The 15037-nt window shown below is 44.8% G+C and overlaps 1 protein-coding gene across 6 annotated transcripts in view; it reads right to left on the bottom strand.

Annotated features, from left to right (window-relative positions):
• exoc2 (exocyst complex component 2) overlaps positions 1 to 15037 on the bottom strand; it is a 61292-nt gene that overhangs the window by 8582 nt on the left and 37673 nt on the right. For 5 of the 6 annotated variants that reach the window (XM_084065652.1, XM_084065650.1, XM_084065649.1 and 2 more), the window contains 10 exons: positions 7910 to 8026; positions 7470 to 7594; positions 6980 to 7048; positions 6701 to 6858; positions 5119 to 5240; positions 3874 to 3935; positions 3436 to 3516; positions 2494 to 2553; positions 1245 to 1306; positions 949 to 1015 (listed from right to left, as the gene is read on the bottom strand). In XM_084065652.1, coding sequence (XP_083921778.1) covers positions 949 to 1015; positions 1245 to 1306; positions 2494 to 2553; positions 3436 to 3516; positions 3874 to 3935; positions 5119 to 5240; positions 6701 to 6858; positions 6980 to 7048; positions 7470 to 7594; positions 7910 to 8026 — 923 coding nt within the window. The remainder of the gene's footprint in view (positions 1 to 948; positions 1016 to 1244; positions 1307 to 2493; positions 2554 to 3435; positions 3517 to 3873; positions 3936 to 5118; positions 5241 to 6700; positions 6859 to 6979; positions 7049 to 7469; positions 7595 to 7909; positions 8027 to 15037) is intronic. The other variant, XM_084065654.1, reaches the window with a different exon arrangement.

Genomic DNA, 15037 nt, shown 5'->3' on the forward strand with positions numbered 1-15037 from the left:
CTAGTCTTTTCATACGACGACTCGAAATTTCGACATCTGATCTTATCAAGCCAGACTCTGATCTAGCCGCAGTTCGGATTTAATGATCCTGCACATGATTTAAAACGGAATAATATTACATATAACATTTCTGTAAAATTGCTAGGAAGGGCAGCACTTTGGTGATTCACTTCCCCCCCGATTGGTGAAATACACATGGAATAAATATGTGGAATAAATATGTGTTCAATGTGTTGATATCTGAATTTTTCATACAGTATTGTTCATTATAATGAGTAGTTCCTGTAGTACCTTTTCATTGGTAACTGTTGTATAATGGCAATATTACAATGGAAGGTGTTCTTTATGGTTATTATTGCCACTTCAGTGATGCTAATGGAACTCGACATTAAACCGCATCATTGTCATGGCAATAATAACAGCAAAGAACACACTCTCGTGTAACATTGCTTATAGCATATCCATGACATTGGAGAGCACAACATACCAGTATTAACTGTACCATAAGCAGTGTATACCAACAGGACATTGAGACTGGCACTAGTGTGAACTCTGGTCAAGTGCCTTCAATACAGCCTGGCTGTCTCATCCCTGCTAGACGGCAGAGGTTAGGGGAAACCCCGTCTGTACCACGCTTTATTTGCCTTTACCAGAAACCTTCTATGCCCTGCTCCATCTCCTCCACCCCCTTCCCTTAGCTCAGCCTCATTCACTCACATCTTACAGGAAATGAGGACGTATGTGCTTCCTATCCACGACCAGGAAACAGCACGATAGCGCTCTGGTGGTTTGAATGAATGAGACCTGAGTGTGTCTGTTTGTGTGCGGGTGAGGGAGACCACGTGAAAGAAAGCTCACTCTCGATGCTGCCAGCCGACAAATGTGGGATTTTGAGGGTCGGACCGCAAACAGATAGCGAGAAATAAGTAAACAATTGTCTTTGCTCACCGGCGTGGGGCTGAACTCCTCCTGAACACCGCTGAACAGATCTGGGGAGGCCAGGTCCACCGACATACTGACAACACATGTAGACAGTAGATCAACTTATACACTAGACTAGATTTACAATGGAACTAAATAACAAGGTAAACAGTAAAATTATCAGTGTTAATTTAGTAATTTGTAACTCAGAGAGTGTAAAAATGTAATCAAAAGGGTCCATTTGATGAGTTAAATTAACCTTCAGGGTTTTACAGTGTACAAACCCTACCATGACTGAATAAAGAATAATAACACACACTTACTGAGATGTGTTAATATCTCCATCCGTGTTGGTGCTCAGCTCATCCAAACAGTGGATGAAAACCTGAAACAACAGAAAACACTTGAAGGAACACTTCAACACTGGTAAAGCGGACAATCATTCATTTCTGGTTATACAGTATATGCAATCCATTGAAACACCAACCATTGTACCCATTAAAAGGCCTCTCTTTTGGACAGTAACTGACTGAGTTTAGGCAACACCTACCCGCTTGATGTTGGGGTTAGAAATCGAACGCAGCCTATAGCCAACCTCAATTTGTAGTATTTCCATACTCCACTATCATCAATTTGTCTCTGGAGTATGGAGCTAAGCACATAAATTACATATTACTACTACTAAGTTATGCAAGTACAGTAAGCCTTATTGATGACTACTCCCTCCATACCAACTCAGTGGCCTTGTGGTTAGAGTGTCCGCCCTGAGATTGGGAGGTCGCGGTTCAATTCCCTGGGCAAGGTCATACTAAAGACTATAAAAATGGACCAAATGACTCCCTGCTTGGCACTCGGCATCAAGGGTTGGATTGGGGGTATGTCCCTGCGACATACTAGCGTCAGGGGGTGTACTTGTACATCATGGCTGGGGGATGTACTTGTACATCAAGCCGCCTCACACTACAGAAACAAAAAACTGTAGGCTCCTGCCCTATGGGCCACATGGCTAGGGAACCATTGGTTTTACTACTTATTTACTCCCTCCCTACTGACAAAGAAATGGTGATTGTTGAAAATAGCTTAATAGGCCCTTTAATGTATGTTATATAATTAGATCCAGTGCTGCACTCACATCTGGTCATAAATAATGCTGTTCACTACAGATATAGTAGCTAGATCTTGAGCACAATGGCGCAGAGTACTAGAGCAGAGCCTGTGGTTTGCACAGCGGTGCGCAGAGGCGTTTCTTAAACTAGGGCATGAAAATTGTGGGAGGCCACATGACAAGATTAATAACATGGTGTCATGAGGCTAGGCAAGAGACAGGGATGTCCCTTCCCAATGTTATTTTTAAGGACTTGTTTTTGTTATTTCTAAACATAATTCTGTGAAATCGAATCTCTACAGTGTATCGTATGTGCTTATGCAGACACGGCTCCCCTATCTGAGTCATTCTTAGTCAGTGCTGTGGCTAGATGACGAGGCCCACTTTGGGTTCTTGACCCGTTAATTGACAAAACAATTCCCCTAAAAGGGTTTCAATTTGTGGTTGTGAGTCGTGTTGGAGGGTACCTTCATAATGGTTACAGAGAGCTCGGTGGCCTGGTCCTGGGCCAGCTCCAGCTGGAGGACCTGACAACAGGGGAGAACACAACACCATTAGTGTTTAGTAATGTGTTTTAGTTTTCTTTGTATTATGTCCCATTGACTGCATTTACATGGACAATATTTCTTCTGAGCCATCATTCTGATTATTAGTGAAATATTAGGGTCCATGTAAAAGAAAAAACAGTCATTGTTGTTCTACTGTTATCAGCAGGGTGTTCCACAAGCGCCAGCCGCCTTCTGAATAGCTGAATTATATTATAATAATTATAGCAATTTTCTTAATTATTATTTAAACTAATGATATCTTCTTTTTCTGGTTACATATTAAATATGGGTTAGCGGATTAAATGCATAACATGCAACATGTGACCTATCTATTTAACGTATGCATTTTGTCATTTTAAAAGTATAGTTTCGTGTTTGATGGTCCGACGGTCATTGTTGATATTAATCCCTCTTCATTAAACCCCCGACAGTCACTAGTTCTTCTAGTAGGCGAGTTGATAACAGAATAATGGCAAACCAAAAGGCAACCAAATAGCATTATATTGTGGCATGTTGATTGCTGTATTAAGTGTTGTTTTAAAACGTGTTGGTCTACTCTGAAGAAGCAAAACATTCACTCAGTACTTGCGCTCTCAGTCATACCTTCAAACACAGCTTGTAAGTTTGACTACTATTAATGGTTTCTTTTTCCTTTTTTTTTGTGGCTGAAGTTTGATGTTTGTACAAGACCCACTGACTTGTTTACCCCTCCCCTACACGTTGAAATGTATTCATCCATTTGGTATAATTTGTATTACTTTGCTTCAGGGCTCTATTAAGAAAATAAGTTACCGTAGCTGTAAAATGATGTAGCATTAACATGAAACACAGTACAGTAACACAGCATTGTGAGGGTCTTACGTTGATCTCCCCATGTTTGGTCTCCATTGGCTCTTTGAGCGACTGCAGCATCTGGACCACGCACTGTTCAAACTGGGCAGGCTGCACTCACCATCACCACCAGTAGACAAACCACATACATGACACACATTACATGAGAAACATGCACTTTCTTTTTTGCATTAACTCCACATTAATTCTTACTTCCTTTACTTTTCTAAAAGGACATTTTGACCGTGTTGTCTGTCATTACTGATACAGGTATTAGAATTTGAAAGTTCCAATATAGCATCATGTTTGCTACAAAGTTTCAAATGGCCCAGTAAAGTGAAACATAGATATTCTGTTAAGTCTAGTTGCTGTGAGATAGCTGAGGGAAATCCTAGTTATTATTTTATGTTGCTTATTGCTGCTGATAACGTCCAAGTACTTCTGCTTGATGTGGTAAAGTGACCTTACCAGACTTGTTATTCCCTCATTATCAACAGCCCAGTCCTCTTTCTCAGCAAGTCTCTTGACATCTGGAAGGAGACAAACATAAATCAATGGGGCATTTCTAGAAGATACCTACATTTTAAAACAATCCTACACTTTACTGAAACATACGAGTTCAAGGACCAAACACCTTCTCGATCCTTAAACATGAATGAGGGTTTTTGTGAGAGGTCACTGCCAGTGTGAATACATTTAGAATCGAGACTTTCTGAGGGACAACCACACTACTTATTGAAATTGGGCCCATACGACTGAAACCACTGAGCTGTTTCTATCAAGCAGAGAAGCGTGAATCAGAGGCCCATGTCAAAATGACCAAACATGTCTAACCACAACAGAAACCCAAAACTTCTCACTTTACTGTCAATTCACTTTCTATACAACGACCCTGACTCTTGCATCAGACAGACACACGCAAACGCGCGCACGCACGCACGCACGCACGCACACACACACACACACACACACACACACACACACACACAGAAACCGGTAGCATGCCTAAGTCTTGTCACCCGACATGGCTGAACTGGCCATAACACAATGACAATTTGTAGTCTTTCCTTTTGGGGTTCTACATAAGCTCATCGTGTTTATGTCTAAGAAAGCCACATCTTGTAACTCCACAACAAAAGTTGTGTACAGGGTTAACAAAAGAAAACACAAGTGTTTAGCAGGCTATGTTAGAATGCAGCAGATGACAGCATTTCATCCGGACCATCTGTATTTGTCACTCTAGAGCACTGGTTCTCAATGTGGGGTCCAGAGACCGCCAGGGGTACGTAAAGGGGTCCATAGCGAAATGATTCACCCCTTACAGGGCTGTAATCTGACTTTGTACAAATGGAATGAATTTGGTTCCATTTGTACATTCACAGAGTAAAATTGTACAGTGTCGACTGGAGTCCCAGAGATTAAAAATAAACAATCATATGTGGGAGTCCGTGGCCTAATGCATGTCAAACTGGGTGACCAACACCGCTCTATAGAGCTCCACCCCGCAGGAAAGGTGTTTTAAGATGGAATTTAGTTTAACCCATTAAGACCGGGAAAGCATCCGTGTCATTTTAAGATTTCTTTGGCTATTCAAAAATAGCAGATATACGAGTGCCGTGCTATGAGCTTGTAGATCCGTTATTTTTAGTATAAAAGAATGGCTAAAATGACACAGATGCTTTCCCGGTCTTAATGCCTGATAGTCATTCTCACCTTCTGCGGTGTGGTGCAAGGTGACCAGGAGGCACTGCACTCTCAGGTCTAACAGCAGGTCCTGGATCACCTGCAGAAGATCATTGGGGATCTCTAGTGCAGCCAGAGCCTCGTGGCAACCCCTGGACGAGAGAGAGAGAGAGAGAGAGAGAGAGAGAGAGAGAGAGAGAGAGAGATACGGCCCGAGATAGAAAGACCAAGAGAAAGTGAGAGTAAAAGAGAGAGTGAGAGGAAAAGAGAGTGACACAGAAAGAAAGCAGATTAGAAAGGTTGCAAAATAGCAAAAATAGCAGATTTAACGTTCACAATGCATTACGGTGCAATGCAAGCTTGTAGGTCTGCTATTTTCACTATTTACAAAAATGTGTGGGGGGGAATAAATAGATAAATAAATAAAATCAAATCAATTGTTCACATATAATAACATGAACGAAATAGAGATGTAGAGATGAAAGTGGGTAAAGTATTATTTTAGGGTATAGAGTTGGCCAATGTATTGGGAAATGATGCACAAAGTACTGTACTGCATTTAAAAAAATCACACCTGTGTGAAGGTAGCGGCGCCTTTGATATATTTTGTCATAGATATGTGTTTCTACTAGAGAAACAATATTAAATCTCTGTAAATTTATTTCAAGGCTTCCAGTGGCACTAAATAGTGCCATTGGAAGCGAATCACCAAATGCATTCCAAGGTAAGTGGCAAAAACTGAACTGTCATAATGTAATTCTATATTCATGACATCATAGTGATGTCATGAATAGTAACATAGTGATGTCATGAATAGTGACCAATCAGAACGTTGACGGACCTGACCAATCAGAACGTTGACGGACCTGACCAATCAGAACCTTGGCGAGCCTGACCAATCAGAACGTTGACGGACCTGACCAATCAGAACCTTGGCGAGCCTGACCAATCAGAACCTTGGCGAGCCTGACCAATCAGAACGTTGACCCAAAAGCCAGGTATAGAGGGCTAATATCCGCTCTATACCTAAAGGTATAGAGCGGCTAGCGCCGCTACAAAATACTTTTTGTATAGTTGCATATGTCCTACACACCAGGGGCCAGTTGCACCACCTCACACTAAGTTCAAACTTAGCCTAGTTATAGCTTAAACACATTCAATCCGAGAAAGTATCTCTGTCATTTTAGATTTCTTTGGCTATTCAAAAATAGCAGATATACAAGCTCATGGCGCGGCACCGAGTGCCGCGCCATGAGCTTGTAGATCTGCTATTTCGAAATTCAAATCTTTGAATATATATTTTAAATATATATATATATATATTTAAAGATTTGCACACATTTTCACATAAAAAACAAAAAATAGCAGATCTACAAGCTCATAGAGCGGCACTCGGTGCCGCGCTATGAGCTTATATATCTGCTATTTTTGAAGAAATCTAAAAATGACAGATACTTTCCCGGCTAAATGGGTTAAATGGCTTTTTTAAAAGCCATTTAAGTTATAACTAGGCTAAGTTTGAACTTAGTGTGAGGTGGTGCAACTGGCCCCTGGACTTGTCTCAAAGCACACTGCTGTACCCTGATAAGTTGCAACAGTTGTGACTGAGTACCTGACGGTGTGTATGACCTGAGTGAGCCAGGGACCAGAGAGGTCCGTCTTGTTCTCCCAGCCCCCATAGAAGCTGAGCTCCCCCTGGGTCACAGTGGCGGGGAGGAGAGCCCCCCGCACGAGCCTCACCAGCCGATGGGTCATCTCCTCGATCATTTTCTATGGATGAAGAGTGACACACACACAGACACATTAAGTTGTGTTTCTTATCAATATCAGAGGTGAGGAAACAACCTCACAACATCCGACTTTGTAACTGAAATGTCTCCATGGAACGTACTTTGAAATCATTCTGTCTCTGTCTGGCGTTCTTCTTGGATTTCTCCACCTGGCCAGACTTTTCTCCTGTCTGCAGGACAACAGACAACAGACATCAAACATAATGAAGGTGTATCATCATCCACAAAGGCTCTATTAGCAATTTCTTGAAAAACGTGCTTGAAAAATAAAATATACAGCAGCAACGGGGAGGAATTTTGGTGAGTTAATTCTCAGTTTGAATCACATGTCACTTTTAAAAAATGTCAAGGTACCAAAAGTAAATTTGGGGGGGTGATGGATGCTACTAATTTGGTAGCACAGTAGAATCCTGGACCTGTAGTAGCCTACTCAACAGAGGGCAGCAGCAATTAACAAAACATTACATTAGGATGTGTTCATGTGTTTCAAACTGCTACTGATCCTCAGCCTATAAAGTTGAAAGCAGCACATTTCACAGCTCTCCTTTGGATCACACTGTTGATTGGAGGCCTTCTGCACAGGAAAGTTACCTCACTGAAGAGGCTCCCGTTAACGTACGAGATCCACAGCTTCCAGAAGTTGGGCAGCTGACCGATCACAACGTCTGACAGCTTCTCCACAAACTGCACCTGCTGAGGGGTCTCGAAGCGCCAGGCTAGCAGCACACACACACACACACACACACACACACACACACACACACACACACACACACACACACACACACACACACACACACACACACACACACACACACACACACACACACACACACACACACACACACACACACACACACACACACACACAAACAAGAAAATGTGCTAAGATGTGCTATGTTTACGCAGAATGAATACTAAAAACAGGTTATGCAGGCACAAGAAGCGGTAGGAGAATAATACCCAGACGAGGGGTGTTTAAATAGCAGATAAATAGCAACATGAACAGTATATTATCAAGTTTTGCTCACTGCTGGGGCGTGGTGCGTGGCTGCCTCTTCTGTTAAGAGACGCTGTGTGGCTGATTCTGCTGAGGGCCGATGGACGACTATCCCCCTCCAGGTCCAGAGATATGGCCCCAGCACCTACTGACGCACAGGGAGAGAGAGAGAGAGAGAGAGAGAGAGAGAGAGAGAGAGAGAGAGAGAGGGAGGGAGGGAGGGGGGGAGAGAGAGAGAGAGAGAGAGAGAAATTAACTCAGAAATGCATACTTTGGATATCAAATAATCAAACAAACTATTTCCATAACTCCACATTCCTCAATAAGCTCAGCGGGCTTTCACACCAAACAGCCCTCCCTCGCCTTTTCTTTATTTGTCTTCTGATCCGTCTCCCCCATGGCCGGCGGCTGAGACAATGTCCCGTTGTTCTGTGGGGTTTGTGCGGGCCAGGGGTGAACCGGGTTTAGAAGGGGGCCAAACTGGGCTCTGTAACGTCCGAAGCCGGACCGTTTTCAGCCAGGAATGAAGGCTCCACTAGATGGCGACAGGGAGCTACAGTATGGTCCGGCGGATGAATGAGCGAGTCCTAATGCAACCCCTGCCTCATGCCCTGACCCCTCTTGGGTAGGGGGCGCTGGGGCAACGGGGCAAAGAGGAGATAGCCAACAGTAATCCTGTACCTGGCCTGTAGACCCGTTCGCAACTTGGTGTGAGGGGAGTTTCTCACTTGAACTGAGTCAATGGGTACCTAGACATGAAAAATCAAAGAGGTGCTCGTCCGCCATAGTGCCACGAATGGCGCAATGGCCAAATCAAATATGGCCGACATCGGCTATGATGAAAATCCTACTTTTTTGTTTCTGAGTGTATATATACATGCAATACCTCCATTTTGACTAATTGTGGGGTGGGGAATTCATTTCTGATATTGTTATGACCATTTTGGGTGATTTTGACCTTGGAAGGTCATGGTCAAGGTCATTTTGCTATTCCGAAGACCTTGCCATAACTTGGCCATTGTTAGGACTAAAAACAGGTGCAATAAGTCTAATTCAACTAATTCTGACATGTATAATTCATTTCTGATCTTGTTTTGACCATGGGGAGAACTGGGTGAGAGATCACAAGAGTACACAGCTGCACTGTCTCTTCCAAATACTTGTGTATAACATTCACAGTGGAGTGAAGCGAACACCATTGCATATGATGCTTGGCCATTCCCTTTATGCAAGAGATCGCAGCAAGCGCCTTCTCACAGCCTTCAACCGGATTGGTTCCTGTTCGAGCTACCAGACCATCAGATCTGCCCACAGTCTTCTCGCTAGCTATGCTGTGAAATGCTCAGAAGCTGGAGAGACACCCATACCAAGTACTTTCACTAGGGAGGATTATACTATGGCAGGCATGGACAACTCAGATTACGCTGATAAATCATCACTCTCCGAACCAAGGGTTCACACTATGCAGCATTAGTACCGTTTCAAGATGCCACCGTGAACAGACCCCTTCATAAGCCTCCAGTGACAAGTACAGGATTAAGCCACTCTGATCCAATCCTGCAGACAAAGTTGCCATGTCAAGAGGTACCTCCCCATGCCAAGCCAGTAGTTCGACCTACCCTGCCACCAGACATGTTGCTGCATCCTGAAAACAAGCAAGCAACATTACTCAACATGCCAACTGCCCGAAGTGTATCTGTAAAGAGAGAATTCTTGATCAGTTTGATCCGCTGTGGTGCACCAGCAGGAGACCCTCTTATATGGGCCGCTGTGCACACACTTGTCTCATCTACTGTGGTGCCGATAATGCGCGTTGGCTTCCTCCCTGTCATACCAAGACCCATCACTGAGCCTGCTACCGTCAGGAATTGCCTCATGAACTTCCAGAGTGTTCGTAGACAACTAAATCGGGCATCAATTACGATATGGTGCGATGAAGGTGTGTTCACCTCGGCTGTAGATATTTACCTGCACGAGACAGAACAGTTCAAGGATCTCTTCCTCTGCATGGGCCCTTTCCATTGGACTTGTGTTCTGCTCAGATTCCAGGGAAAACGGCTTTGAGGTTCTGGCCTGGATGACTGGTTGAGTGTGCCGTGTTTGGACCTGGTGTGATAGAGTCAATGTTAAACGGCAGCCATTATGTCCGGGCTGATGCTGATTGTGGAGGATGTGTTTAGGTCACTCCAGTGGGAGATGTTCTGGCACAACAAGGACAAAGCTGCATATCCAGTCCTTGCACAGGTAGAGGCACTGCACTCTACGCTGGCTGCAAATCAACATTGCAGATCGGTCATTCAGCAGTTTGAGGCCCTGATTGGACAAGTAGAGAAGTTGAATCAGGACTTTCTTGAGTTTGACAAGGAGTGTGAGGTCAAGTCAGAGCTCTGCCAATCTTTTGGAATTTGGCTGGAGTTGGTGGCCGTCATCAAGAATGCTGTAGTCTCTGAAAGAGAAGGGAACTGGAATCTACATGCTGCTACTGTCGAGGACTCTATGCCGATCTTTGCAGAATGTAACTGCATAAACTACATGTACCTGCGTCATGGCTCATGGTATCTTGAACAAATCAAGGTGCTAGAGTTCACACATCCTGAGCTCTACCGGCGCTTCTCTATATAGGCCAGTCGGTTGTTCAGGATCGCCAAGGCTGGTTCTGCGCTGTAGGAGGTGACATGGAGGTCGAGCAGACCATTCAGCGAGTGTCAAAGGGTCCTGGAGGTCCCTATGTAGTAGGAGCCACACACAATGCAAATGCTGTGGCAGAGTTCGAGCTGTTGTTTCACGAGATTAGGTCGATCACCAATGTCCTCAACCTTCTCACCAACAACCACACCATGAAACAGACAGAATGCCATCTCCAGCATGCACTGAGCACCACTCAGCTGCTGGACTTCGTGCTAGAGCGGCAGAACCCATACTCAATGACGGTCAATGTGCCCGTGCCACTGCACAATCTGCTCACAAAGCAGGCTGTTGACAGAAGGGTCGCTCCACGCTTGCTCAATTGTCTCAAAAATGGGGAGCGTGTCTACTGTTCATGCAGGCAGGAGAGGTTAGTCGAGAAGACCAAGAAAATGAGCACAACCATATCAAAGAGGAAGCTACCTCAGTTCAACGAGCAACCACAGAAGACACCAACAACCATTATGAAGGAGCAGAAGTTAGTCTTACCCAAAGACATGGCTGAGACGATAGGAGTATGGACATTGCTAAGGAGCGGGGCATGAACATCCGGCAGGTACTTACTCATGATGTGCTCCCAGCATCTGCCCTGTTTGATGGTGACCTTCCAGCTCATGTCAACAAGTCAAAACGTGTCAGTGAGATTGAGCCTGGACTTGACCTCACCCAATGGAGTCCGAAGTCTACTCTTGCCACTCACGTTGTCGTAGACTTCATGTCGAAGATGCGGCAGATGCCACTAGCACGATTACCTACTTTAGGTGCTGTCATCAACGCCATCAACAGCTCAACATCATCCCTCTGCCAAGAGCCAGAGTTCATGCATCTTGTGCTTGATTCCTACATTGAGAGGTCTCTAAAGGAAGGGGAGCGCATGCGGGGCACAGACTCAACAGGCATCGACATCATTGGCATGAACAGACACACGCCTATCCCTCAGCAACTTGACAAGTTCTGGGCATCTGAGGAGAACAAGCGGAATCTCCAGCTGTTATTCGGGATATGGTGTGCAATCAAGCCTGTGACAATGCTACCATCATTGTCAGCTCTGTTGTCTCTGATGATGAGGTGCTCCCAGCAAAGGTGGCTTGTGGCGAAGAGATCCCTGACCTCTTGAACTGGATTGAAGAGGCTGACACCAGGCTGGTGGTGCATGTGGAGTGGGCTGTTCGTGTGAAACAGTGCAAGAGAGTTGTCGTAGTCTCCAATGACACAGACACCTTTGCATTACTTTAATACTACACCCCATACTTCCAAGCACTGGGGATGAAGGAGATCTGGCAACATGTATGGCACTAGTGAGAAGCAGCGCATGCTTCCACTGCATCAAGCAGTCTCTCGTCTTGGAGCACCACTAGCCAAGACAGTGATCAAGGCACATATCCTGACTGGAGAGGACTGCATGAGCAAGGTGGGGACCAAACATGCAGCTATGGCTTCTGACCCAGTGCAATATCTGACACATTTTGGAGAGGCAAACACCTTGACCGAAAAAGACGCAGCGTTGGCAGAGAAGTACTTGGTACGTGTCTGGCCAGGGGCCAGGTCACGTACAACAGCCAAGACATTTGATGACCTCAGGGTAGAAAATTATACTAGTGCCAGTGCTGGAATTGATGCTCTCCCTCCCACAAGTAGTGTGATCAGAGGCCACATCGAAAGAGGTGCCTTTCTGGTGCATAGGGCTTGCCACCTGCTTTCGACAGCCAAGTAACCCGAGGCAAGCCTAGCACCAATGGAACATGGGTGGGAGGAGCACTTTGGCACACTCCTGCCATCAAAGTGTCTGAAGGCCTTACCACCAAGTCTGCTCACAGTATGCAAGTGTGCAGGCAAGTGTGACACTCGCCGATGTGGGTGCCGTGTTGCTGGAGTTCCGTGCATCATATTCTGCCATGGAAACATTGAAAATCCCCCCTGTAAAAATCCATCACACTAACCTGCATGCACACATATGGTGCACTTTGAGAGAATTTGTTATCTGATCTTGTGTTTGGATGTCATTTTGTAGGTCTATATCACTTTTATTAGCTCATTTCAACACCCAATTAGGTCAAATTAGGTCAATGAAGGTCAAAATCACCCAAAATGGTCATAACAATATCAGAAATGAATTCCCCACCCCCAAATTAGTCAAAATGGAGGTATTGCATGTTTATATACACTCAGAAACAAAAAAGTTGGATTTTCATCATAGCCAATGGCGGCCATATTTGATTTGGCCATTGCGCCATTCGTGGCACTATGGCGGACGAGCACCTCTTTGATTTTTCATGTCTAGGTACCCATTGACTCAGTTCAAGTGAGAAACTCCCCTCACATGAAGTTGCGAACGGGTCTACAGGCCAGGTACAGGATTACAGGGGTAAAAGTTCATGCATGGTGAAGTGAAAGTGAAATACCGTGGCGGTGTCAACCTGATTACTATGGTGTAAATGAAACTTAAGCTAAGTCCACCCAACCGTGCGAGCCGCCTACATAACATTATTGAAAGTGATGGGGCGAGGAATGAGACGTGTTTCCAAAACATACGTCTCGCATACATACAGAGCATGCTGGTGAGTAACAAACATTTTGAGTGGGGTTTACGTGTTCAGCCCTGATATAGTGGTGAGAAATCCCCAAGCAGAAAAGAGCAAATGCTGAGTTGTACAGCATATCAACCCTCCCAAACTTCAAAATGTAAGGGAACTCTGGGTCTGACTCAGATCAACCAGCAAACTAACACACAGCACGTATACAGACAGACAGACAGTCACACGCACGCACGCACGCACACACATATGCACGCACACACACCACAGATCCCATATGGCGTGGCACAGTCTTCTCATTCTTGGGAGATGTTTTCCTCTCTTTTTATAGGGATGAGAGTTGCTGTTGATCCAGGTGTCGGGTGAACCCTTGGCGTCCTGAGAGTGAGGCGCCAGTGTGTGTGTGCATGTGCGTGTGCATGTGTGCACATGCATTGCACATGTATTCTTTGTGTGTGCAAATGACTCGATACGCTGCTATGTTTCTTAGCAGTGAGTTTTACGTTAAAATGTGTGACGTTAGATTTCAACTTGGCTGTGTGTTTGTGTGTGTGTGTTTGTGTGTGTGTGTGTGTGTGTGGTAAAGACTTTGTGTGTGCATGTATCTGCGCTGCTCACTTCCTCCTGCTCCTCTGCAGGTCGGAGGACTTCCTGTTCCCCATGGGGTCACCAACCCCGACCACACACGGTTGCTTTCTGTCTAAACACACACACACACACACACACACACACACACAAAACAGGCACGCACCTTACACTCTCCAATGAAATGTATATAATCCATACAGCCCTTATATACCATGTTCATTCTGTACAGTATATAGGGCCTTTTGTGTAACAGGCACAAACACAGGCACACCCAGAAAAAAGACATCTACTGCACGCTCGCACACAGACATACTTAATTAAGACGCTAAATAGGTGCAGTGTAATAACAGACAGATTAAACCCATGTACAGTACCCAGCTTGAGCTTAAAATCACAACCGCGTGATGCCCTACACGATGTACTGACACAGGAATCCCTACTAATTGTTCACCGACAGCGCTATTATCCCACAGTCACAATTGCTGCTAATTGTATTGACATTGGCAGAGGGTTGAGCATTGCTCAGGAAACAAGAGCGGCGCAGTTTTATAATAATTGGACCAGGCAGCGTCAGGACCGCGCTAGCAAGAGCGCGAGCAATTGGAGCGTTTAGGCGTACGGAAGCGGCTTGGTGCCGCTATACGCTCCCCTCCCTCACATCAAAAAACTCCACAAGATTTTGGCCTCGGTTCAAACGAAGAAGAATGGTGCCTAATTCATGTTTGAGGCAATTTACATGGGAAGGGGGGGGGGGTGTAATTACGGAATCATGTAGCCTCACATATTTTGGACTGGAAGTGGAGGAACATGGTGCGCCGTTTTACACAAGGATTTATCAATCATCCACGGCCACGTGTGCCACTGACAACAGCAACAGAACCAGTGTTGCCATGTCCACTTATTACGAGCGACTTTGGGCTTGTTTTTCCAGTGAAGTCGTTAGTCGTTAATATTGGTAGTTGCAGGTTGCATTCTTTTGTGCTTGTTTCTTAATGTTTTTAAGACATGTGGTTCTCAAACATTTTCATGTCAAGGACCCCCAAATGAATATGTAATTGCCTGGGTATCCCCATCTGAAACTATCTTGTGCCAGGGACCCCCCATACAATGTTTCAAAGAATATTCCAAATAAAATATTCCAATAAAATAGCCGATCTATAAGCTCACAACGCATCGCGATGCGTTGTGAGCTTATAGATCTGCTATTTTCAAATAGCCGATCTATATATTGTAGGTTTTAAGTGGTACTGATAGTCGCTTCTTTTGGACTTGTTTTCGTCGAACTGGTTTATTTCTTTCGCAAAATCTGGCAACACTGAACAGAACACTGACTCATACGAATGGACATGGGG

This window comes from Gymnoscopelus microlampas (assembly GCF_963454915.1).
Source record: "Gymnoscopelus microlampas genome assembly, chromosome: 9".
In the NCBI taxonomy this organism is placed as follows: domain Eukaryota; kingdom Metazoa; phylum Chordata; class Actinopteri; order Myctophiformes; family Myctophidae; genus Gymnoscopelus; species Gymnoscopelus microlampas.